The sequence below is a fragment of the Dermacentor andersoni genome, chromosome 4 (assembly GCF_023375885.2).
Source record: "Dermacentor andersoni chromosome 4, qqDerAnde1_hic_scaffold, whole genome shotgun sequence".
Classification (NCBI taxonomy): domain Eukaryota; kingdom Metazoa; phylum Arthropoda; class Arachnida; order Ixodida; family Ixodidae; genus Dermacentor; species Dermacentor andersoni.
The window spans coordinates 184,032,613-184,060,292 of NC_092817.1; the positions used below are offsets into that span (position 1 = coordinate 184,032,613).

The 27,680-nt window shown below is 48.9% G+C and overlaps 1 protein-coding gene across 1 annotated transcript in view; it reads right to left on the bottom strand.

Annotated features, from left to right (window-relative positions):
- Positions 1–27,680, bottom strand: part of LOC126530499 (lysozyme C-1-like) — a 101,728-nt gene that overhangs the window by 19,719 nt on the left and 54,329 nt on the right. The window contains exons 2-3 of the mRNA XM_050177775.3: positions 22,874–22,962; positions 5,333–5,408 (exon numbers count right to left, since the gene is read on the bottom strand). Coding sequence (XP_050033732.1) covers positions 5,333–5,408; positions 22,874–22,962 — 165 coding nt within the window. The remainder of the gene's footprint in view (positions 1–5,332; positions 5,409–22,873; positions 22,963–27,680) is intronic.

The following is a 27,680-nucleotide window of genomic DNA, read 5'->3' on the forward strand; positions in this document are numbered from 1 at the left end:
CCGATTACAGCATTCGTTGTCACACTTCAGACAAAAGATACCTCGGGCCACTTGGAATAAAGGTCAATTAACGTTATTGCAAACTTGCAGCTCTCCTTAGCTCTTGTAAAAGGACCGACAATGTCCAGCTCTAGTTTCTGCCAAGCACGCTCAGGTAGCGGAATGGGTTCCAACGGTGCTACTGCGGGTTTCGCTGACTAATCTACCGCTTGACAGACACTGCAAGACGAGATTGCCTGCTCTACTTGCTTGTCGAGTCCTGGCCACCAATACTGCGTACGAAGCTTCTGCTTTGTGCGCACAATTCCTTGGTGACCTTAATGCGCCGACTCCACGAGCGTTGATGTCAGTGCAACTGGTATGACCAGGCGCTCATCCTGCAATAGAAGGCTGTCCATAACTGCCAACTCATCCCGCACGTAGAAAAAGGGCCGAAACTCAGGCTGCAGACTGCGTTTCGCCGGCCACCTAGTTGTGACGTAAGTCATCACCTGCTGTAGCAGCAAGTCGGATTGAACAGCTTCCTGAAGTTGTGCCTGTGTGATGCAGTTGGAAACAAGCGGCACAACTTCTTCCTTTTGTTCTTGTACGTTTGACAGAGGCAATCGTGATAGAGCATGCGCCACCTTGTCATCACTTCCACGGTGATATAATACATCAAAATTGTAGTACAGTAGACGTGCCAACCATCTTGCAATTCGGGTAGACCGGCGGCCTGTGCCCCGGGATGAGAGGAGTAACCAGAGCTTGATGGTCAATTCGTAGCTCGAATTTCCTTCCCCAAAGAAAAACGTGCCAGTGTTCACACGCCCCTACGCGCGAGTGCCTCCTTTTCTCCTACCTGAGTACTTGCGCTCCGCTTGCGACAGCGTTCGAGACGCGAAGGCAACGGTGCGGAGTTCATTTCCGTACCTCTGTTGTAGCACTGCTCCCAGACCGTGGTCGGAAGCATCTGTAGTCACTAACGGAAGTAGCGAGAGGTTAAACATGTGCACAGCCTTGCTTGTTGCGAGTAGTTGCTTCAACGCACGGAAGCTGTGAGCAGCTTTGTCGTCCCAGGAAAAAGAAGCTCCTTGACGAAGTAACTTGCGAAGAGGCTCTACGACTTCAGCAAAGTGAGGAACGAACTTGGCACAATAGCTGACAAGTCCAAGGAACGAACGTAGCTCTGTGGTGTTCGTGGGCGCTGGGGCGTGAACAATAGCTTCAACCTTCGATTTCAAGGGCGACAAGCCGTTGTGGCTGAAGACATGTCCCAAGAATGTCAGTTCTTGCACATTGAACAAGCGCTTTTCGTTAAGCCGCAGGCCAGCCGCTGAGATGCACTGAAGAACATCATGAAGGTTCGCAGAGTGCTCAACCGCAAATTTACCATAGACGATGATATCGTCTATGTAGCAAAGTACGCCCCTGCAGCCTCTCAGGATTGAAGTCATCATCTTCTGAAAAGCGGCTGGTGCAGAGGCGAGGCCGAAACACACTCGACGGAACTGAAAAAGACCATCATGCGTAATGAATGTCGTCAGATCGCGGCTTTCAGGCGTTAATTTTAGTTGATGGTAGGCTGATGCCGAGTCAATTTTTGAAAAGTATGTTGCCCCTGCTAGCTGATGTAGTAGGTCATCACTATGTGGAAGAGGAAATCCGTCAACGATGATAGCTTTGTTGGCTTCACGAAAGTCCACACAAAGCCGAATGCTGCCGTTCTTCTTTCGGACCACTACCACCGGAGAAATTCATTCAGAAGCATCCACTTTCTCGTTTATACCTGCTTGCTCAAGCCGCTGTACTTCCGCAGAAACTTGTTCCCGAAGAGCCAGAGGAAGTCGACGTAGCTTAGCGGCCACTGCAGTCACATCCAGCTTGCGGTTGATGTTATGAGCAAAGCCTTTTACTAGTCCTGTCTCATCTGAGAACAAGTGGCCGAATTTGTCGCGAAATTCCAGAGGTAGAAGGTCGGAAGCGACACTTTTCATTTGCAGGCATTGTAGCTCAGCCCCATGTATATCCAAGTCCAGGCTGCTGATGGCGTCCAACCCAAGTACTGCGTTTCCTTGCTGTACAACATACAATAGGGACAGTGCGTTGCTTGTAAGCAACGGTAGCGGGAAAACAGCCCTTCACTGTGATCTTCCTGCTACAGTAATCCAATAAAGCAACAGCATGTTGTAGCAACGCCTTCATACTTTGAAAATGCTTCATGTAAATGTCCTCCGATATTATGGATACTGGCGACCCTGTATCTACTAAAATGTTCACAGGACTGCCTTCAACTTCGAGTTCGATGGAAATGCTGAGGCGCAAAACGCCGGTCGAGACATGTAGCAGCCTCACACGATGCTCGGCGTCTTCTTACACTTCCCTCACGCTCTCTTTAAATTCCGAACTGCGGCACATAACCTGAAAGTGACCTACTTTTCAGCATCCAGAGCATTTCTTATGTTTAGCCTTGCAATTCAGCGAATTTGCCAAATGTCGAGTAGACCCGCAGCGGTAGCAACGACGCTGATTCGTATCCCTTGCAGACGCCGGCTGCGTCTGTTGACATTTCTGCGGCGAGGGCATGAACTCTTTACGGCGAGCATCACGCGACTTCGATGCCGAAGCGCCTGAATGTCGTACGTACTTCACCTCCTCCGCTGCGCTGAATTCTCGAAGGCTCTTCCAAGTTGCTTCGTAATGCTCTGCTATTGTAACTGCCCTGTACAAGGTCAGCGCTGCGCCTTTGAAAAGGAAGCGCTCACGAAGCCTGTCCGATGCGATACCAGAAATGAGTTGGTCGCGGACAGCTATGTCAGAAGGTCCGGCGAGCATCACGCGACTTCGATGCCGAAGCGCCTGAATGTCGTACATACTTCACCTCCTCCGCTGCGCTGAACTCTCGAAGGCTCTTCCAAGTTGCTTCGTAATGCTCTGCTATTGTAACTGCCCTGTACAAGGTCAGCGCTGCGCCTACGAAAAGGAAACGCTCACGAAGCCTGTCCGATGCGATACCAGAAATGAGTTGGTCGCGGACAGCTATGTCAAAAGGTCCGAAGGTCCGAAGGTCAGAAGTTCTTTGCTAGTTCTCGTAAATTAGCAATGTAGGCATCCGTAGGCTCACCCGGATTTTGTATCCTCTGTTTGAAGCGGTGCCGTTCAACAAGCACATTCGTCGTGGTTGAGAACAGGCGGTCACAAATGCCCAGCGCGTCTTGAAACGCATCTGCCGACGCTGTAACTTGACTTGTAGAAGTAGTATGCTGATCTGGGACTGGCACCGTGGGCATAGAGTTTCTCACTATAACACCTAGAGGTTAATCTGGCGCCACCGTCTATGGGAGTTTCTTAAGGGGCCACCGTGCCGTCATGGGAATGACGGTATATGTGTCTGCGAGGCTCGTGTTGGCTGGTGTTGTAAGAGGCTTCGTCTAAAACGTGGATATGGCTACGCAAATAGCGCGTTCTCGAAGTAAAATCTTCATAAAATGTTTCCATTCACGCATATTACATCTTTACTCACCCACAATGCATGACCAAGCGAAGAAAAGCAAGAACAGACGACCAACTGTTTCAAAGCGAGCGCGAACCTTGTCGTCTGTCCTCCAACTTTAGCGACCCGCTGATACTTTTTACGTAACATGTAGTCGTACACACAATAACAAGTTCTCATAGTTAAACAAAACATGTATTCGCGTAATAATAAAGCTAAAACAGCTTTTCACGTGCTGTTCTAGTAGAAAATGAATCATTGTGACAGACGGAACGGTACTTGCCAAGCGCGTCTTCAAGGTGTCCTGTCTCTACGAGAACGATGCCAATCCGAATCCACAATATACCGGCATTCCCATGCATACCATAGCGCAGCAGCGCCAGATTTCCCTCCAATTAATGTAGTGAGAAACTCTATGACCGTGGGATGGATGGATGGATAACACTTTATTGGTTCTATTTGAATGTGGTTGGGCTCCTAGACGTCCGGGAGCCCCCTGGCCGACATCTCTAGGGAAGCACGGTCCATCAGCCAGAGCTGGTCATCCGAGCAAGTGGCCCGAAGAGCGGCCTCCCACGAGGAGTAGTAGCAGACAGAGTAGTAGCAGCGTTCGTCGACGCGTTGCGGAATTTACATTGCCCCTCGATGCCAAGCGAATGCAGAAGTATGGCTCTCCGCTGAGACGCAGCAAACTCGGCGGCACCCGACGCTTCCAAGTAGGTAGAACATACTTCCTTTCACTGCTTCCATGGTATGGGTGGCTGATCGGGGGTTTCCAGAAATGCAGGCGGGGGCGTAAGTCCCGCGAAAGTCATTGTAAGGCCTAGCTTGTCACCAATATGTTGTATCGTAAGGTGCAGGGTAGCTGGGTCACGTGGCCAGACGCACCGAGCCACACTCGGGGGCCCTCCGTTCCAGAAGAACAACCACGACTCCAATCGTCTGCGATTACATCTCTCACTTCTCTCTACGTGCTCCAGTGCTCCTTGACAGCACCAGCCTTTTTATTGCCACTATGACGTCATGTATGACGTAACAACAAAACCTAAACTAGAAACGAAACCAACTGCACGACAACAACACAACAGAAAGGAACCTGCGACTACGTTGTTTTATTGTCTTCATCATGAAACTGATCGCCATCGCAGACATGCCACAACAGGTCTAAATGCTGCATGTAAGTTGGCCGTTGCCCGACAGTATGATCTGCTCTCACTTTTCCTATCACATTTTAGAAAAAAAATAATCTATGACCGGAGTTATTCGAGGTGCAAAAGAGCCCTACACGATCTTCGAGATTCTCTTTCGTCTTTTGCACTTACACATACAGTAGATCTATAGCTCCAAGCTGGTGAGAGCCATGCTTCTCCCAGTGGCAAGACACCATGCAGAGTTTTCATTTATTTCATTTTAAAAAGCACCGAATTAATGTCACGCACGTAACCATGCACATTCGCTCCATTTTCCTCGCTGCAGCTTTAGCATTTTTGACATTTTTCATGTTGAGCAGTGCTTCTGTCGCTGCCCCACTCGTTTGTGAAGTTTCAAGGAGGCCATCCAGTGGCGATTGTTACGCACTTATATCAAGCTGCAACACCAACAAATCAATTTTAAAAGGCAACCAAAAGACGCGCCACCTATTTATCGATATTGTACGCCTTCACATATGTGTAAGGACTTGACATTTGACTTACGTTATTCTGACAATACGATCTCTCTATCAGCCTGACCTACTTATAGCCTTCAAGAAGATGCTTCTACGCGACACGACGAAGAAATGGTGGAGGTTGTTATAGTGTTCGAAAAGACATTCACCAATGGCAGGAACGAAAATGTCCAGTGTATTGCACGCTTACATACCATCGCAGAGTTCATGACAGCGTCCGTTGCGCATACCAGGCTTGTAATTATCGAAGCAGAAGAATTGACTCGCCAGCTGCAATGGCATACAGAAAAAAGTCAGATTGCCCAAGTGAACAACAGTTGCGGGTAAGATAATACACGGCTGACAACTTTTTGCTTTGGCTCAGTGTTGGAAAATTGCCGTGTGTGAATAAATCAAAAACAAACGAGAAAATAAAGGAGGAGAGCAGCGCAACAGCAAAACAAAAGAAAATAGGGTGCCATCTGTGATTACATTTGCGCTAAGAGCAACACCGCGGCGTACCTATTGCGCATTTTGTTTCCAAGCAATGCGCGCTCACGTAGCAGTAATATCTCTTGAAAAAATCTTGGCATCACTGAATACTTGATTACTTTTGACAGAATCACTACAAGAAACTGTAAATCACACTTACTACGCAGACTGTAGGGGTACAGTCACCCAGCCCTCTAAAAATTAAACCACTGAACTCCCCAAATAGTATGGCCAGCCAGGTACAATTATGGCTAAGCTCCCTACCTTTTCCAGGGAAGCTGATAATGCGACAAGCGCCCAGAAACATCATATGCCTGTTTTGGCGGTGTTTGGGAGAAAAACTAACTCATTCATGAAATTCATTTTTGACGTAGTCTGGGGCATTTGAGGGGCAGTATAAACGTAAATTTTGAAGTATGTTTGTGAATTAAGGTTTAAATAAAGTTGCTGAACACTCAGTCTTGGCCCATTTATAGGCGTTATAAGAAACACCTCTAAAGTTTCTGCGCTCCAATGGGAGGCTTAAACATGGCAGAATTATCATATTTGCAGGAAATAAGAACCACTCTATTCGTGACACGTAGCGAATGTTTTAGATATGTAAATTAATTAATTAAGCACTCTGAAAATAACTGCTGAGGGCTCGTCCTCTCCCAATTTTTATGAGTGATACGAGTCATGCAGCTGCTTTTCCCCTGTGTTCTCGGTGAACTATGCAAAGCACGTTGTTCATATTTCAATCAAATAATGGGAATGTTGTCAATGAATAATGCTTACGCTGTGTCTGTTAAATATAACTTTACCCGAGGTTCCTCACTGAGGCGTTTCAGCTTGTGATACTTCCATTATCCGCAGTGTTTTGAAATATCTTTACTGGACACCAGCTTCAAATGTGATGAAAATACGTGTAACATTAGGTGTAATGTGTGAAACAGTTTCGCAATAATTGTTTAAATGAACACGTTCCCAATTATTATCAAACCTTCGTTGTCTTGGAACAATATTATGTTCAGCACAGAGCTGAATCACTGACTTCTTAACTGCAAATTTCTATGTATCGTTTCGCAATGTTCATGGGGCTATCTGCATTTTTGACTACTTATGGAGTGACTGGATGATAATAGAAGACGTCCAAATTGCAGATTTACACAATACATTCCTGCATTCGTCACAAAGCTCCACCCAAGAAACTATTTGTTGGTTATGAAAAGAAAAATAGCAACAAAGATTCGTTTTCTTTATCGTACTGCCCTGCACATGAAGCTAATAAACTAGTGCCTCTAGTGCAGGCGTTCTGTTCCTTCATTACAGGTTGGTGCAAATTGCAGTGACGCAATGAACATACATTCGTTGCCTACAAGCTACTGTATGTTTGAACTGGTGTGACAGCAGGCATGGTAAATGTTCTCTCCTACTTCTGTCGTGTGCGCCTTATGATCCCTCATTTGGTTTCATTGTCATGTACCTGTTTAAATAGTTACTCATTAAGAAAGGCAAATATAAAACTACTTACTACGTCAAGCACTTCGCATGCGTGAAAACTCACTCATTGCAAAGCCTAGTCACTTGATAATCTTGGTTCGCTTTGAGGTGAAATACAGGCACTGTGCATCTGTTTATATTAGCCTCTGCATTTGTCTTTTCTTTAAACGCGGTTGTGCATTAGCTAGCTAGGTTGTCACTACATGAGTGAGGTTTGGCCCATGCCCAATTCAATCAAATAACTTGAGTAGCTTGCTGTCGCTCACTGACTTCATAAAATCTCTGCAAGCTTCTTTTTTTATCCAGGGAAATAATAAAGAAGATAACACATGCATGGGTGATGTTCACTGCAAAAGATGGTCTCAAGGCGATCATCCTTGATTGTCGCCATCGCTGAGGGAGGAAAATTTGTCTGCATGCACTTTGACCACGTGCTATACATTGTTTGAATGCTGAATGAGGTATGACTACGTAGTGAAAGGGCACCAGATTGGGCACCCAGGCCTTTTTTCAGGGCATTGTTGCCTTATGTGCAGCCGCAAACCTTTGTAATCTGTTAAGACATGAATGAGAGATAATACTATTTATATTTGTGGGGACATTATCAGCACCAACAAGAAATGTACGCACTACGTGATTTCACTCCTAATGAGGTGCCTTGTCAGCGATATGAATTAATATTTGTTTTCGTACAAACATTCTGCTTTTCAAATTATATCTGATAAGCATCTTTTCATAAGGTGACTACCATACATACATATCACTTTTATGCCTGTCATAATCTAGTGTAATCAATTGCTTACGACGTACTGGTAAGCTAGTTGATTAGTCATCATAGAATAAGGCAGCCCACTTCGAAACAGGGACGAACTACAGAATGAACAAACGCGAGCGCGGTGTATCACACAGCACTCGATCGTGTTTTTTTTTTTTTAATTTTGTGTTAGGTCGCTGTTTCGAAATGCGCTGCCATATTCCATCAGTTAATCAATTGTAGATTCACTTCTTAGCTTGGATGCTACTAAAAAACATGAGCAGCAAAGTGCCTGAAGATTTAGACGCGTGCTCGGTGATAAAGAGAAGCGACTCGTCGATCTACACAGCTGTGTTCCGCGATAATAAAACCATCTGTCAGAGTACGTTAATAGATACCGTTACGGCACTTCAGCGTTCAACGCCGTTGCTACGACAGACGCCTTGTCCATTGGTTTAAAAACGCATGCGTATGTTCAGGTTCACGCGCGTTCTTGCAAGTTTTCGCTAGCACACTTACACAAAGTGCGGCATCACGCGCGACACAGCTGAGTACATGGCGATATATGTTCTTAAAGCACGATGTGGTACCAATAAATAAAACAAAATGTAGCGTAGGTAAGATGACTGCGCCGTGTTCCAAAGGTGGGTCATCGCGACAACGCAATACATGCAGTCGCAGAATATAACGCGACAGCGCAAGAGTCGCGTTCTCGCCATGACGCGGGAGCTTGAATCTACGTTGACAAAAGTATTCCAGTTGTGATCGTCTCCTGCTGGCGATAGATGCCAGCTCCCCGACGTCGCGTCACTGGTCGCGTCCTCAATCGGAGTGCGGATGTCAGCGTTTGCGAACTGCTCGTGCGGTCCTAGCGTAAGCCGAATTTTGTGACCGGCTGCGCAGTCGGCGCAGCCGGTCACAACTGCGCAGATGCTCGCGGCGATGGGAGGCTCGAGCGTAACCCGGCCTTAAAGCACTGGCGCGAAAGATGTCCATTGAAAAGCGGCACGTGCAGTTGTGGCGCAGCCTGAAAAAGCGCCGAATTGCTGCCTTTGGATAACCCTTAAGGCGTGAGTTTAATTGCGCGCCGCATCGCGGAAATCTGTAAAAAAATGTTTGTCATTGTGGAATGGCACATTCCCAGCAGCATGAACCTAACTACCCAAGTTGGCGCCAAACACGCTCATTGAAGAGCGGACCACTCCCACTAGCATATACACAGTTACCCAACTTGATATCAAAGAGCTTCATTGAAGACCGAGTGACTCATACCCAGGGCTCCAAGTCGGTGCGAAAGTTACTCTTCGAACAGCGGTGCCTACCCAATGCCGCATTTATATATCGATCCATGCCGGCGTCAAAGAGGTTCGTTGAAGAGCAGCACATACCGTATTTGGTGCGTATAACCCGCAACAAAAATGCAATATAAAAATATTGAACAGTAAATTCGGGCTGTGGTTTTCTTTATATTTAGGCATCCATTTAGCATCCGACCTTTCGTGGAACATTCAGATAGATTGGGTTATTAACAAGGCTTCTAAAACACTCGGATTTCTCACGCAATCTGCCTTTAGCTACTGCAAACACAAGGATTTTAGCATACACCACATTAGTGCGCTCGCAGTTGGATTACACCCCTTTGATTTGAAACCCGTACCAAACATACTTATTAACAAAATTGGAGTCTCTTCAAAATAAAGCCGCTCAATTCATATCAAAGAACTACTCGTGTACGGCAAGTGTGACTGAAATAAAGAAAGCTCTCAAGTTATCTCTTCTTGAAAGACGTAGAATGCTTTCGATTCTGTCCTTTTTGCACAAATTATATCTCAGCCACCCTTCCTTTGCTATGTCCCGTACCACGCCAGCGCATGGCATACTCCCACGCATTGACCACCAACTGAAAGTCGAACCCATCTTTGCTCGCACTAATCTCTGCTTTCATTCGCCTCTCGTTGTCGCCACCTCTCAACGGAATCTGCTGCCTCGCATCATTGCATCTGTCACTGATTACGAAGCGCTTGTAACCAGCCTGAAATGTCACTTTGAGCCGTAACCTTCATCATTCCGCTTCCGCTATATATATATATATATATATATATATATTATGGTAAAGAAGTCCGACACGGTTGTGGACGACACGAAGGACGCGGACGAGAAGACGCGACAGCGTAGGCTTAGCCAGTCAAAACCAGGAACAGTGTCTAGCCCGAGCCCCACTTCAGTAGCGCTGGCGATCCGGCTGCGGAGCTCGGCACGGCACACTTCTTCTTCCTTACAACTTCCCCCTTCGCTGAAGACGGAGCCGCACAGGAGGCCTAAGGCGTCGTGAGGACGAAGGGCTCGTGATACGGCTTGAGCCGATCTACGTGCACAATTTCCCGGCCTCGGCGGCGCAGGTCCGTAGGGGGCGTCAGAGGTTCGATAATGTAGTTCACCGGAGAAGTTTGGCGTAGAACCCGGTAAGGTCCATGATATCGGGATACAAACTTGGAGGAGACACCTTGTGTCGAAGTAGGAGGCACCCACAACCAAACAAGAGCGTCAGGCGAAAACTGGTGGTGGGGGCGCCCGTCGTCATGACGAAATTTCTGTAGCGCTTGTTCTTGCGTTGTAAGGGCGCGAGCTAGTTTCCGACATTCTTCTGCATACCGGGCGGCTTCGGAAGCCGGTGTACCCTCTGATAAGTCGGGACGGTAAGGGAGAATAGTGTCAATGGGAAATGATGGTTCGCGGCCATATAGAAGAAAGAAGGGAGAAAAGCCCGTCGTTGACTGGGGTGCCGTGTTGTAGGCGTACGTGACATAGGGAAGGATGAGGTCCCAGTTGGTGTGGTTGGAGGCGACATACATCGAAAGCATGTCGCCAAGAGTTCGGTTAAAGCGCTCTGTCAATCCGTTTGTTTGCGGGTGATATGCGGTGGTACGGTGATGAATGACGCGGCATTCAGCGAGAAGTTCTTGAATCACGTCGGCGAGAAAGACGCGACCTCGGTCGCTCAGGAGTTCGCGGGGAGCGCCGTGACGTAGAACGAAGCGGTGAAGCAGGAAGGAAGCAACGTCACGAGCCGTCGCGGCAGGTAGAGCGGCCGTTTCTGCATACCTCGTGAGGTGGTCTACAGCTACAATGACCCAGCGATTACCAGCAGCTGTGTATGGCAGAGGTCCGTATAAGTCTATCCCAACCCGGTCAAACGGCCGCGAAGGGCATGGCAGAGGTTGCATTGGTCCAGAAGGGCGGCAAGGATCAGACTTGCGGCGTTGACATTCTGTGCAAGAGCGAATATACTTTTGCACAAATGTGTACATACCACGCCAATAAAACCTGTGGCGTAGTCTGGTGTAGGTCTTGAAGAGACCAGCGTGTGCGCACTGAGGGTCGGCGTGGAAAGCGGCGCATACATCAGTGCGGAGCTGCCGAGGTATTACAAGCAGCCATTTGCGGCCGTCGGAACCGTAGTTACGGCGATAGACAATTCCGTCGCGGATGGCGAAGTGCGAAGCTTGTCGGCGCAACGCTCGGGATGGTGGGCGTGCAGGTGAATTAGAGATGGAATCTATCAAAGATAAAATCCAGGAGTCCTTGCGCTGCTCCAAAGCCATGTCGACAGAAGCGAATGGGAGAAGTGGGTCGTCTAGCACAGACACACTGACAATGTCGGCGTGGACAGGCGAGCGCGAAAGAGCATCGGCATCGGCGTGCTTCTTGCCTGAGCGGTAGACAACCCGGATATCGTACTCTTGGAGCCTCAGTGCCCACCGGGCTAGGCGGCCGCAGGGATCCTTGAGAGACGACAACCAGCAAAGTGCGTGGTGATCGGTAACGACATCGAAGGACCGGCCGTACAGGTATGGGCGAAATTTTGTGATGGCCCAGATGATCGCGAGACATTCTTTTTCCGTGACGGAATAGTTCGCCTCAGCTTTCGTCAGAGTACGGCTTGCGTAAGCAACAACATATTCTTGGCAGCCGGGCTTGCGCTGCGCGAGCACAGCGCCAAGACCAACACCGCTAGCATCCGTATGGATTTCCGTGGGAGCAGTTGGATCGAAATGGCGCAGTATCGGTGGTGTTGTGAGCAGGCGACGTAGCGTCGCGAAGGCATCATCGCAAGTCGGGGACCACGCGGAAAGATTGGGGTCTCCCCGAAGAAGCTCCGTCAGAGGTGCCATAATCGAAGCGAAATTGCGAATAAAGCGGCGGAAGTACGAGCAGAGGCCAATGAAACTGCGCAAGTCTTTTAGAGACGTTGGCTTCGGGAATTCTTTAACAGCACGGAGCTTAGCGGCATCAGGAAGAACGCCGTCCTTCGACACGACATGTCCGAGAATTGTCAGCTTGCGTGCCCCAAAGTGACATTTTTTCAGATTTAGTTGGAGGCCAGCGTCACTGAGGCAGCGTAAAACCTGCTCCAAGCGATGAAGGTGAGTAGGAAAATCTGGTGCGAACACTACTACATCATCCAAATAACACAAGCACGTGTTCCATTTGAGACCTCGAAGAATAGTGTCCATCATCCGCTCAAAAGTCGCGGGCGCGTTGCAAAGTCCGAATGGCATCACACGAAATTCGTATAAGCCATCTGGTGTGATGAAAGCAGTTTTAGGCTTATCTTCTGCAGCCATAGGCACCTGCCAATAACCAGAGCGTAGATCGAGGGAGGAAAAGAACTCTGCACCTTGTAAGCTGTCGAGGGCGTCGTCGATCCGCGGCAATGGATAAACATCCTTTCTGGTTATTTTGTTTAGGCGACGGTAATCCACGCAAAAGCGGATCGAGCCATCCTTCTTTTTAACTAAAACAACTGGCGATGGCCATGGGCTGTCGGACGGTTCAATGACACCACGCTTTAGCATGTCACCTACTTGCTCATCAATGACGCGTCGTTCTGTCGACGAGACGCGGTAGGGTCGCTGCCGTAGCGGTGGGTGAGAACCGGTGTCAATACGGTGACATACAGTCGTCGTTCGGCCCAGAGAAGTGCTATGGCTGTCAAAAGCAGGGCGAAATTTCTCGAGGAGACGGAGAAGGTGATGGCGTTGCGTGGGGCTTAAGGCGTTGTCGATGACGTGGCTGAAAACGTCTTCAGGCGATGTGGCAGGAACGGGACTACAGTAGAGTGTGTTGACCTCTGACGATCCAACAGAAAGTTCCGACGTGGTAATGGTGTCGTAAGGCTCCACAGAGCCGAGAGATTCGCCGCGAAGCAACGCAATCGGGAACGGGAAGTGGTTGTGTATAGGAAGGTGAGTAGCACCAGCTTGAAGGCTAAGCAACGCAGTTGGGAGTGGTGAGAGGTGGCGGTGAACAAAAGCAGTGGAAGGCGTGAAGAGTACGGTAGAGTTGGAGGCAACGGAACAGGATACAGGTGCCAGAACGGATGCATGCGGAGGTATATGGATGTCGTCAGTGAGGGACAACTTGGTGCAGGAAAGTGAAACGTCATCAGATATGGCATTGCCAAGCGAAGAGAAGGCGACTTCTGCACGGGAGCAATCAATAATAGCTTGGTGACGGGAGAGAAAGTCCCAACCTAAAATAATATCGTGGGAACAGTGGGGAAGAACGACGAACTCGACTGTGTAGAGCACTCCTTGAATTTCAAGTCTGGCGGTGCACGCAGCCACCGGCTGGACGTGCTGTGCTGTAGCCGTGCGGAGTAACGGACCGAAGAAAGGCGTCATGACTTTTCGTAATGAGCGGCATAGTTTTTCGGCAATTACAGATATGGCGGCACCTGTGTCAATGAGGGCAAGCACAGAGACTCCTTCAAAAGCGACATCAATAACGTTCGGCGGCGAAAGAAGAGGGCTTGAGCGTTGTGACGATGACGCAGTTCTTGCCTCTGGAACTGCGCCACTTAGTTTTCCGTGTCAGCGGTAGAGGGACGTCGACGCATCGGGGAGAGCGAGCGACGACGAGGAGAAGGAGAACGGCGGTCGGAAACTGGGCGAAGGCTTGGGCGGGGAAGGGGTAAATCGCGGTCTGGAGCGTAAGACGACGGATGGTCGTACGCGGCTGTGCGTGGGTCGTCACGTGGATGAAGTGGACGGCGGCGGCACAGGCGTGCGACGTGTCCGGGAATACCGCACGAATAGCAGATGGGCCGATTGTCCGGTGTGCGCCAGGGATTAATTACTCGATGGGCTGGAGGTCGTGGTGGCGAGGGGGTAAAAACAGGGCTAGGCATCGGAGGCGAAGCCCGGAAGGTCGGTGGTCGTGGTCGTGCGACGGCGTCGGCGTAAGTCAATGGGGCGGTGAGTTGAGGCGCCCGTTCCAGAGGAAGGACCTCGGACACTTGTTCTTCTATAACGTGTCGTAGGGTCGGACTAAGAGACGAACTGGACTCCGGTGGGTTGGAGATCAGGGAGAGCTGGCGAGCAACTTCTTCCCGGACGAAAGCCTTGATTTGCGAGAGGAGGGTGGCATCTGGAAAAGGAGAGGTCAAGCCGGACAACGATTCCTGATGGGGAACAGGACGGCGAGTGAGGAGGCGTTGACGGCGGAGCTCGTCATAGCTTTGGCACAGTTCAATAACTTGGGCAACAGTAGAGGGGCTCTTGGAAATGAGCATCTGAAACGCGTCCTCGTCGATACCCTTCATGATATGCTTGATTTTATTGCCCTCAGTCATGGATGCATCGACGCGTTTACAGAGATCGATGACATCTTCGATGTAGCTGGTAAAGTTCTCACCAGGCTGCTGAGAGCGCGACTGCAGACGCTGCTCGGCACGAAGCTTTCGTACAGCAGGGCGGCCGAAGACCTCGCTGAACTTTGTTTTGAACACCGTCCAGCTTGGGACTTCGCTCTCGTGGTTCCGAAACCACAAGTGGGCAATTCCGGTGAGGTAGAAAGGGACGGTGGTCAATTTCGTGATGTCATCCCATTTGTTATTCCGACTGACGCGTTCGTATGAGGAGAGCCAGTCATCAACGTCGTGCTCGTCAGTGCCGCTAAAGATAGGAGGGTCCCGCTGGCGGAATGTGCCGGGGCAGACGGTAGACTGGGGAGCAGGTGGTGGGAAGCTCGTGGCGTTTTCGGTGGTCATGATGGCAGGGAGAGTCCGGCTGCGCAATTCCAGGATTGCAGGAGACCCAGCAAACCTCCACCAATTATGGTAAAGAAGTCCGACACGGTTGTGGACGACACGAAGGACGCGGACGAGAAGACGCGACAGCGTAGGCTTAGCCAGTCAAAACCAGGAACAGTGTCTAGCCCGAGCCCCACTTCAGTAGCGCTGGCGATCCGGCTGCGGAGCTCGGCACGGCACACTTCTTCTTCCTTACAAGATATATATATATATATATATATATATATATATATATATATATATATATATATGTGTGTATATATCGTAAGGAAGATAACGAACGTGCGCACTGGGTCAGCAGCATCGGCAGCATCAAGCGCGCAGCAGAAGCTCGAGCTCGGGAACTGCTCGGTGCATCGTAGGACCGGCGGTCGCTACGAACCCTAATAAATCTCCTTTACAAGTGGTGGAGGTGCGGGGTAACGTTCCACTCTACCATCCTGGAACTCCGTTCTCGGACGCTACCCTCTGCCATGCTGGACGCCAACCAGCAGACTCTTCCATCGCCACCCGTCCCTTGCCCTGGCACTGTTCGCCAACGGGAGCCTCCCATCTTCAGCGGAACAGACGACAAAGACGTTGAAGAGTGGCTGTCGTCCTACGAGCGGGTGAGCGTTCATAACAAATGGAATAACTCAGATAAACTGGCTTACGTATCATTCTATCTCGCGGGCGTGGCCAGTCTCTGGTTCAGAAATCATGAGAGGGATATCCGAACGTGGTCGGCGTTCAAGGCTTCGATTACAGAAGTATTTGACCGACCCGCCGTCAGGAAACTCCGAGCCGAGCAGCGTTTGCGTACACGCTCACAGGACACGGGTGAGACATTCACCAGCCATATAGAAGACATTCTAGATTTGTACAGGCGCGTGAACGCTGCCATGACGAAAGCGGAAAAGATCAAGCACGTCATGAAGGGAATCGATGATGACGCGTTCCAGACGCTTCTGGCCAAGGACCCACGCACTGTTGGCGACGTCAAAAGCTTGTGCCAGAGCTCTGATGAGTTGCGTAAGCAGCGAGCTCTGACAAGGCGACATCCCACACCAAATGCGACGTCACTCTGCAGCCTGACCACCGGCCCAGAACAAGCCTCTCTGATAACCCAAATCAAGGATTTCGTCCGCGAAGAAGTTGCACGACAGCTATCTCTGGTGTCCGTTACTCAGCAGTCTGCCAGCACTTTGCCGTCTCATCTCCGTAACGTCACCCATGAAGAGGTCACCAGCAGGATGTCGTGAGTACACCAGTCACTTATGCTACGGTTGCTGCAATGGCCCCTCGCACTGTGCCCGTGCGTCGCTTCCAGCAGCCTGTGCACCACCCTCCCCCTCCCGTCCCCTGGACCTCCACTGCCGTCGCTAACCCGTGGCGTACGCTGGACAATCACCCTATATGCTTCGCCTGTAGGTATCCCAGTCATGTCGCAAGGTTCTGCCGCCGCCGATCGCAGGCGTTCGATGGCGATCGCCGCGCGCCCTATGTGCCGCCTGAGCCAACTGCGCCTTACGGACCCTTCGACCCATCACCAGCTCGCTCCCAGACTGATCGCCGTCCTCGCTTCGAACGCCTCCGGTCACCCTCCCCACGTCGCCGATCGCTTTCCCCTATGCGTCGACGGCCCGTCTCTAACGAAGAGGGAAACTAGACGACGCAGTTCCTGAGGCAAGAACTGCGCAAGTGTCGACATGCCGAAGTCCTCCTCCTTTACCTGCCAATTTCATTGATGTGTTTATCGAAGATGTAGCTACAGTCGCCCTCGTCGATACCGGTGCCGCTATTTCAGTTATGGATGCCAGGTTTTGCCGTTCGCTTCGTAAAGTGACGACGTCTCTGTCTGGATTGTCGCTCCGAACGGCGTGTGCTCAACCCATTCGCCCCACCACTGCTTGTACTGCACGGGTGACCATACAGGACGTTTTGTACACGATTGAATTCATAGTTCTTTCATCGTGCTCCCACGCCGTTATTCTAGGATGGGATTTTCTCTCACGCCACAATGCCATCATCAATTACCCTCGGGCTGAGATTGAACTTTTCCACCTTGGTCACCTGGCCTCCGTCGATGCTCATCCTGCCGCTAAAATTGTCTTGAAAGAAGACACCTGTATTCTTCCGCGCTCTTTAGCATTCGTACCAGTCTTCTGTAGTATCATATCCGACGGGACGGTCTTCTTCGTGCCCTTTCATCACTTTGTTACCCGAAAAGCGCTTCCTTTGCCCTTTGCAGCTCTTGACCTTGCCGCCGGTGTCAGCACGATGTCCATTTACAATCATCTTTCATCGCCGCTATCACTGCTCTGCCGCGAATGCCTTGGTTACGTCGAGTCAGTCGATTCAGCACGAATTGTCTCCGTCCTCGACGAAGTGCCTTCTACTGCCGTCCATGAACTGAGTGCCCTCTCCGTATCCGACTCAACATGGACTGATGTGTTCAGCCCATTCATCGCCGAAGATCTGACGCATTCGCAGCGATCTCAACTTCTCGCGCTCCTTCAGCACTTCCGCCGTTCTTTCGACGTTGCGCAACCATCTCTTGGCCGTGCATCAACGGTCGAGCATTACATCGACACTGGCTCTCACTCACCGCTGCGACAAAGACCATATCGCGTGTCCGCTACGGAACGTCGCGTCATTGCAGACCAGGTCGATGACATGCTCCGTCGAGGCGTCATTCAACCTTCCCAAAGCCCATGGGCCTCTCCCGTGGTCCTCGTCACAAAAAAAGACGGTTCCATCCGCTTCTGTGTTGATTTTCGACGATTGAAGAAGATCATGCTGAAGGACGTCGACCCATTACCATGCATCGATGATGCTCTGGACTGTTTACAGGGAGCCGAGTTCTTTTCTTCGCTGGATTTGCAGTCAGGCTACTGGCAGGTTCCGATGGCAGAGGCCGATCGCCCGAAAACTGCCTTTGCTACGCCAGACGGCTTGTATGAATTCACCGTCATGCCTTTCGGACTTTGCAACGCTCCTGCTACGTTCGAAAGAATGATGGATAGTGTTCTACATGGCCATATATATATATATATATATATATATATATATATATATATATATATATATATAATAAATTATGGGGTTTAACGTGCCAAAACCACTTTCTGATCATGAGGCACGCCGTAGTGGAGGACTCCGGAAATTTCGACCACCTGGGGTTCTTTAACGTGCACCTAAATCTAAGTACACGGGTGTTTTCGCATTTCGCCCCCATCATATATATATATATATAATAAATTATGGGGTTTAACGTGCCAAAACCACTTTCTGATCATGAGGCACGCCGTAGTGGAGGACTCCGGAAATTTCGACCACCTGGGGTTCTTTAACGTGCACCTAAATCTAAGTACACGGGTGTTTTCGCATTTCGCCCCCATCATATATATATATATATATATATATATATATATATATATATATATATATATATATATATATATATATATATATATATAACGCTACTCTGTAAAAGTTGAATTATCATTGATGCTTGTTGCTCTCTGTCTTTATATTTTGGAGTTTTTCTTTTCAACATGCTGCTAACGGCCAATGACTTCCGTACACATCGCAGTGCTCCGTTGCTTACTGTTCTGCCCCCCTGCCCCCCCTCCCAATTCCTAAATGCTTAAGGACACTGCGCACATCTCTAGTGTATTTTCGTGCCATATCTTTCAGCGGTCCTTTTCATCTGGAGCGGTACCGCAAGACTGGACTAAGACAGCTCCGCTGTCAAAAGAAGGATCATCGTCATCGTCCTCACAATTACCGTTCACTTTCCCTCACCAGTGTTGTCCCAAACTAATGGCGCATATAACCTATTGTAATATTGTAGAGTATCTAACATCCGGTAATTTCTTCAATCCTAATCAACATGGTTTTCAGAAAGGCATGTCCTTTGAGACTCAACTAGCTCTCTTCGTTAATGACATCAGCTCACACCTTAATCGAAACGTACCTATAGATGCCCTCTTTCTAGATATCCAAAAGGCATTCGACAAGGTTCCTCATGAATGGCTCTTCCTAAAGATATCGCGTCTTAATCTTAAACCTTCTTTTCTCCAATGGATACACAACTTTCTGACTAACCGTCAACACTTCGTCTACGCTAACCAATGCTTGTCAAATTTATCACCCGTGATCTCCCGCGTGCCGCAAGGCGCCTTTCTGGGACCACTATTCTTCTTAATATACATTAGCGACTTAGCGAGGGGTTGTTCTTCCAACATTTTTTTTTTATTTGTCCAATCTATCGTCCTATTACTAACGACGCCGATTCTCGTGCTCTCCAGTCCAACCTCAACGCCACTGAAACTTGGTGTAATAATTCGCTAATGTCTTTCAACATCAAAAAAAAAACGTCCTTACTTACTTTCCACCGCCGCCAATCATAAATTTCAGCTACTTGCGTTACGGTTCTGAAATATGTGCCGTGACCTCTTATAATTGCTTGGGTATTAACTTGTCCTGTAACCTCAGTTGGTCTTCACTAACTCGCAGCATTAGCAATGTTGCCAATAGTGCTCTATGCTACCGGCGCCGTAATCTACGTCTTGTTCCCCCTTCAGTAGAACTACTAGTCTATTTAACAGTTGCCCGATCCAAACTGGAGTACGCATGCTGAGTGTGGGACCCGTACAAATGTGACCTGGCAATAGCACTGGAATCCATACAGAATCGTGCAGAGAGGTTTATTCACTCCGACTTCTCTAACCACACTCGTGTCACTAAACTTATGTCAGCTCTGAACCTTCCAACCCTCGAGCCCTGCCGCAAAACAGTGAGGCTGCGTCTCCTTTAAATGTTTTATCATTCGCTGCTTCGCCAAACCGACATCACTCCTTTGCATCGCACTTCATCCCTTCATAGCCATTCAAAGCCTGTTTATCCCCCTCCAGCTAGCACTACTGCTCATCTTAACTCTTTCTTCGTTCAGTCTGCGAAGGACTGGAATCATCTACCTGCTCAAGCGGTGCACTAGCCCAGTCATTCATCATTGAATGAATTTGTTGAGAATATTACCTACTAGATACGCTCACCCTTCATGTAAAACTCCAATAGGGGTTTTTGAGGTATAAATAAATAAATAAATAAATAAATAAATAAATAAATAAATAAATAAATATGCTAATATCGCCTTGAAGTGTGGCTTCACGGCAGCGAGGTGCTCTGCCGCAAAGCCACACACTGTCTCCTGGGGACCCCTCCGTCTCCTCACCCACGCGTGTTGAAGCTCCCCTCTCCTCTCTATGGTGGCCCATTCTCCCCTTTACGGCTCGGCATCTTGCGTTTAGTAGTTAGCGAATAGTATACGCGGCGCCAGCATACTAGAACTGGCAATATAATGAGCTGCGCTGAACAGCTGCCCTAGCGCAGCAGCAGCTCATGGTAAAGCCACAGCTTTCACACGACAGGAGCAGATCGCGATTTGAACTTGCGGATTGCGTATCAGGTGATCATACGTACTACGTCACCCGTGCCCGCGGTGCTTGCTGGGCCCGCGCGAAGCGCTCTGCGATGCGGCACGGTCGCGCTTCGACAACGTTGCTCATGCGAGGGCTGCTCTGTCCGCGCTGTCATTCTCTGTGTCGTGCGAAGGCTAGCTGCGAAGTAGTTCGATTCATATCGCATGTCACGCGTCTGATTCCTCCGCTATCACGTCCGTTTTATGAATCCCGCTTGATCAGCATCGCCGAAAGGGTGAGCGGGGTAGGTGGGGGATTGGGGGGGAGGGGGGTGTAAGCGGAGAGCCATTGGCCAAACATGTGACGTGAACGAGCCGTGCGTTCGCGAACGGATACCATTCGCAAGGATTTTAGCGTTGTTGTATGCAGTTATTTCCGTGGGTTATAAGCGCGGATTGATTTTTTTACGCGTGAGCGTATAAGCCCTCACTTTGAAGATTCGCGATGCAGGCTGATGAAGCTCGGCGTTAAGAGCTGGCAGACCGCCAAGAATGAAGTCAGCGGCGCAGCTGTCCCTGCGTACGATAGATAACCTAGATAAGAATAGGCGAGGGGCACTGCGGATGACGTAATTCGCAAAAGTAGCGCGGCGCGGAGTGGATGGCTTCAGCGCCCGACATAACTCGGCCCTCGGAGAGGCACGTAACCTTCTCTATCGGCGCTTGGAAAGAACGGTCGGTGCTTCGTACCTGTATAGTATGGAACGAGTGAGTCCTTCTCGTGATCTTGCAGCTGAACGGCAAGCTAGAAGGACCGAGATGCGACGGAAGCGCCGTCTGGAACAACGTAAGTCTACCAATCCCGAACTCGTCGCTAAGCGCCAAGCCCGGCTTCGGGTTCGGTAGACTGACGCTGTTCTAGACGGCGCTTCTGTCGCATCTCGGTCCCTCTAGCTCCCCGTTCAGCTGCAAGATCATGGGAATATGCAGATAAGCAGTGACGGCAGAAATGAGGGAAAGTACGCGCACGTGAAGTGCGGGTTCACTTCATGGAACACGGGTGGCTTTTTTTCTTTGGGGGCTATTGTAGCTAGAGGAGCAGGTTATATGCAGTGGCGGGTTTTACGCATAATCATACAGTACGTACACATTGCCACATACTCAGTGGCCCAAGTTAGTCCGACCGTTGGTGTCCAACCCTGTTCTTTCAGCACAGCCGCCCGATGCGCTAGCCATTCGACAACGTACTGTACAGTGACCCAGTATATATAGGCGTGAAAACAGTTAGGTAAGTACGTGCTTACACAGATAAAACATTTTTGCCCCGGAAAATGTGTGACGTACCCTAAGAATGATAACGAATGAATAGCGTGGCAGGCCCCGTAGTTCTGGAGAGAATTTGCCGTTCTGTCGGCGCAAATTTTAGAAATATGAAGTCTTTGCCCACGACTAGGCGGGCACAGCACGTTTCGAATACCGAATCGAATAGTGTCATATTCGACTTGGTCTTGCACTCGAATAGTCACTACTCGTATATTGTAATATTTTTTTCAATACTCATAAAATATATTGAAACGACTACTGCGCCCCATTAAACATAAAATTGGAGCAAACGTACGGTAAATTTCCATACCGCGTGCATAGTATACACATCAATTATGAGAACTTGCGTAGTGGAGCAGACTATGCGCTTAGGTAGCCATACATTACAGGCCATACAGCGCTCATTCGCACTCTCTAAAGAGGAATGTGCATGCGAAGAAATAACTTGTCTGTTCCTAATAATTTATTTGCGCATATAATAAGCAACGCTGCATAGCGTATTACCTAATGACAGAAACTTGCTAACTTTAAGAACACTAAGATTTGAAGATCGCTTTATATTGCCACCTGGTGTGGCACAGCAAGGGGACTGAAGAAGAGGAGAACGAGGTTCATTCGGCATCGCTCGTCAACGGTTACGTTTCGTGAAGTACAAACGCCTGGATCCCCATTCAGCGTGTATACTTCGGCAGGGTATACGCGACAACATTAATTGTGAACTTTTCGACATTCCATTCAATTCCCTTCTGGCCCTATTGAATTTGTATACGATTCGGACTAAACAATCACTGTTCCTACACTCATAAAAATTTATGGCTGTCATACTTATGCCGCATCAACACTCGGAAATACCGATGTACAGTTTTCAGCTTCAATACAGCTTTTAGATATACCCATGGGTCCTAATTTGCACAGTAAGGTCTTCACCGCAGCGAGATATGACTTTGACAGCAGTGTCGTCAGCATGGCAGGGGTATACTACAAAAAGTGCTTAAACTTCACGGGTGTGCACTCAGCAAGGGTTAAGGCTTTAACGCAAATATTGAGGCAACACTTTTGGCAGTTGACTCGGACGTTGAATGGTGTTAAAGCGTTAAGTTATGGGACCACACAGGTGGGGCGCTCTCGCAACACTCGGTGACGACCTTTGCACACTGCTCCCGCCAATGTTCAGCAACGAAGTTGACATCGCTAAGTTGGCGCCTCACCTGAAATATTCCCACAGTTCGCTGACCTCCCTCTCGTTTCACTTGCATCGTCATGTTGAATTTGCTCACCATGTTGGCCACGCAGAGAACTGCACAAAAAGACAGCAGGAAAGGCGCTGCTTAAATAACCATTGAATACATACGCATAACGCTCACGCAGTCAGGGGCCCCTGTTTCCGTTAGTAATAGTAACGGCTATGACAACGGCATAGCGGCATGCATTTACCGGTGCTGACATATGGGGCAGATACTTGGAGACTGTTAAAGAAGCTTGAGAACAAGTTAAGGACCCCGCAAAGAGCAATGGAACAAAGAATGCTAGGCATAACTTTAAGAGACAGAAAGAGAGCGGTTTGGATCAGAGAGAAAACGGGTATAGACAATATCCTAATCGACATTAAGAGAAAATAATGGCGCTGGGCAGGTTATGTAATTCACAGATTAGATAACCGTGGGACCATTAGGGTGACAAAATGAGTACCAAGACAAGGGAAGCGCAGTAGAGGACGGCAGAAGACTAGGTGGTGCGATGAAATTAGGAAATTTGCGGGTGATAGTTGGAATCGGTCGACGCCGGACAGGGCTAATTGGAGATCGCAGAGAGAGGCCTTCGTCCTGCAGTGGACTTGAATATGATGATGATGATGACGATGACAACGGCGTCAAAGGCAGCAAAGAACACAAAGGCAGCATCGCATTTCTGTTACCCCATGTCAACCTCAACGGTTTTGTAAAATCTTTACAACTAATTTATCACATATGACAAACGTATTTCTACAGTGTAACCTACTCTTGTTTCTGCGCGGACTCGACCACACATATGTTTAACTTAAGTCTGTCGCGCAAATTGGCTTGACTGGGGCAGGCACCAGTCGGTTGTACGTTTTTCAGAACGGCCTGCTGAGGTGCAAGTTTTGCCAGCCAGGTGCGATAGCCGCGTCGACTTTTCCTGGAAAGCCACCATCACCCTCTAGCCAAACGGCGTCACTAAGTCTATTGTGTGCGCCACTTGAGGTCGGGACCGACATAGGCTTGTTCCTAAGCAATTGTGAAAGGACTTGCGAGAAGATGAACTTTGGCCCGAGTACATGGCCACAGCGGTTGCTGTCTATGTTGCCGTGTGAGGCGGCGGAAGTAATCGCCAGAGTGCATAGGATGCATATGATTATGCAAAAGTTAAGGCTAGTCTCCTGTAGGAATACCGCCTTTCAGTCGAAGCTTTTCGGCAAAGGTTTAGGAGCACAGGCAAGAAAGATAGCAAGGGGTATCCGGAGTTTGCATATGGCCTAAAGGCAAACCTAGTCGAGTGGCTGAAAAGCGCGGAAGCGTACGAGAGCAGAGACAGGATCATTGAATGCATGTGTCTAGAGCAGTTTTACAAAAGCATCCCACCATCTGTGAAACTGTGGGTGCAAGACAGAGGAAATGTAAACAGTGTGGAAAGGGCGGCGGAATTAGCCGAAGAGTACGCAACGCGTAGAAAGCTGAACGCCGAGGACGGTAATAGGGACGGTCGAAATGGACCGCGGAAACCATTTCCGTTCAAAAGGGGTTCGCAGACTAGACGATCGGAGCCTGTAGACGTGGGGGAAAAGCCTGCAGAAAAGAGCGAGGAGAAACCTAACGGAGAAACCGCACAAAAAGATCAGAAAAGAAAATTCGAACCTTTTAGACCGATCCGCTGCTATAAGTGCCACAAACTGGGACATATCGCTGTGAACTGCGGAAAGCCTAGCGTAGTTTTTTCCTACGTAGCTGAAAAAGACGAGAATATGGAACTTTTAAGCCCATATCTTGACGACCTGCAAGTTAATGACAAACCATGCCGGGTGCTAAGAGACAGTGCCGCCACGATGGACATTGTCCATCCGTCTTACGTGACGGTAAATGACTTCACTGGCGAAGTAGCGTGGATCAAACAGGTTGTAGAACACAGCGTGTGTCTGCCCATGGCCAAATAAAAGACCAGTGGACCATTCAGGGAGCTACTGACCGAGGCTGCAGTTTCCAAATTTTTGTCCCTGCAGTACCCTGACATTTTTTCGAATCTTTCGAATCGGTTACTGCGTGAAAAGGGGCTTAAACTGGGAGAGGGCGTCGTACAGGCATTCACGGGAGGCCAAGCTCGTAAAATCGCGTCGCTTTCGGCTGAAAATGCACGAGCTGATCCAGTGGAAGTAGCAAGGGAGATAACTTCAATAACGGCATCCGAGGTAGGCTTGAGGGACAAAAAAAAACGGTTGAGAAAAGCCAGCAAGCTGACCAGCTCAATGAGAGCGTATCACTAGGGTGTCAAAGTTCACGCCTGCAAGAAGAGCAAGCTGACGCAATCGCAAGCGAGACAGGGTCGTTATTATCAACGGCCTCAAAGAACTTTGATCAGCTCTTACGTGTGGACAGGGAGTCACTGGCAGCCGAGCAAAAGAATGATGACACCTTAGCTAAATTACATCACACAGCTAAAGAAGGCATTGCTAGGCGCAACGTGACGAAACATGAGAGAGGAGGATTGTTGTATCGGCGCTACAGAGATTGAAAGGGTAGCATTTTAGATCAGTTAGTCGTACCTACTAATAACAGAGAGGACCTTTTGAGTCTCTGTCATGGAAATGGGTGGTTCGGCCACCTAGGCATAAACAAATCAAAGGAAAGATTGCTTATTGAATACTACCGGCCTGGCTGTTTCAAAGACGTAGAAAACATTGTAAGATCAAGCGACGCCTGCCAGCGCTCGGGCAAACCAGGAGAGACATGGAAAGCTCCATTAAAGGTAGTGCCCTTAATAACAGAACCTTTCAGATGACTTGTGATAGACACGGTAAGGCCTCTACCAAAAACAAAATCGGGTTACAGGTACTTGTTTACCATGCTGTGTCCGGCTACAAAGTACAAGCCGAAATTCAGGCAGATCAAGGGTCAGTATTCACCAGCGCACTGACTTCCACATTCTTGCAGAATTGCGGGGTAAAATTGATACGCAGTTCCGTCTATCACCCTCAATCAAACAGTGTAGAGAAGTGGCATTCAGTGCTTCAGCGAGTTTTGCGTGCGCTCTGTTACGAGCACAAGGAGGACTTGGAAAACTGTCTGCCGGCAACTTTGTTTGCTTTGCGAACGGTTCCACATGAGGCTACAGGGTTCTCGCCAGCAGAACTAGTGTATTGGAGGACACTCCTTTTCCACCGAGAATGTTAAGAGAGATGTGGGAGGAAAGAGGAGAGAGTCCATCAGTGGTTGAATACGTGGTAAATCTGCTGGAGCGGCTGAGCGCAACCCAAGAACTAGTCGAAAAGAACATGACAGTAGCTCAAAAGAACGCCAAATTCTCTTACAAGAGCGCGAGGCTTCGTACGTTTAACGCCGGAGACCAGGTAATGATCCTCAAACCTTCAAGAAGGAACAAGCTTGAAGTTCACTGGGACGGGCCGGTAAAGTGTTGCACAAACGTTCAGATACTAACTATGCTCTAAAAATGCCCGGTCGCAGGAAGGAGGTGAGGATATATCACTGCAATTTGATGAAGCCGTATGTAGAGCGGAGCGGAGTCCCTAACTATACCATCAAAGAGCAGGATGGGACTAGTACCAAATTTCAGGAGTATAAGGCGCCCTCCAACTCTGAAATCGGCCTAGAAGAAGAAGTAAAACATTCGGTAATTTCGCACGCTCTTGGACCCGAGCAGCTAAATGAGCTAAAAGGGTGTTAGGAGAATATCTCGACAGATTCAGCAATCGGCCAGGTAGAACCGAACTAATAACGCATGAAATAGAGCTGACATGAACCGAAACCGTAAGATCAAAGCCTTACAGGGTATCTCCAAGACAGAGAGAAGTTATGGAGGCAAAGATACAGCGCATGCTAGAGTTGGGAGTTATTGAGCCCGCTGAGAGTGACTACACATCACTGCTAATGCTGGTAGAAACCTCTAACAAGGACCCTCGTCCGTGTGTTGACTACAGGAAGTTAAATGCCATCACTAGGGATCAGCTGTACACCATACCCCACATTGAGGAACGAATTGAAAGAGTTAGCGCTGCTCAATACATTTCAACTATAGATCTCGTGCGGGGGTACTGGAAAGTTCCCCTTTCAGAAAGTACCAGCCGCTATGCCGCATTCAATTACCTGTAGGCACTTTTCGCACTCTCGCACTAGGCTTCGGGCTGAAGAACGCGCGGTTTAGCTTCGCTAAATAATGGATATTGTCCTAAAAGACTTTCAGGAGTTCGCCTTGCCATATCTTGATGATGTAGCAATTTTTTCGGACAGCTGGGAGCAACACGTATCGCACCTCAAACAGGTGCTTTCACGGCTGAGGGAAGCCGGCTTAACGATGAAAGCGGAAAAGTGTAGATTTGGTTGTTGGCAGGTTACTTATCTGGGCCACGTTGTCGGCCAGGGCACGAGACGGCCGGCCGAGCTGAAAATAGCTACAATTGGAGAATTTTCTCAGCCGCACATGAAAACAGACCTTCTTTCATTTTTGGGGCTTGTGGGGTACTATCAACGGTACATTCCGAATTACTCGCAAATGGCAAGTCCTTTAACGGACGCCCTCCGAAAGGGAGCACCGTGCAGCGTACACTGGGATAATGACAAAGAGAACGCTTTCCAAAGTTTGAAAATGCTATTGGTTTCTCGTCCTGTGCTTCGCACGCCAGACTGCACAAAGGAATTCATAATTCAATGCGACGCAAGCGACAGAGGTATGGGCGTGGTACTTAGTCAGGTCGGCGACGATAACGAGGAGCATCCTATCCTTAATGCCAGTCATAAACTAACTGTAAGAGAGGAAGCCTACAGTGCT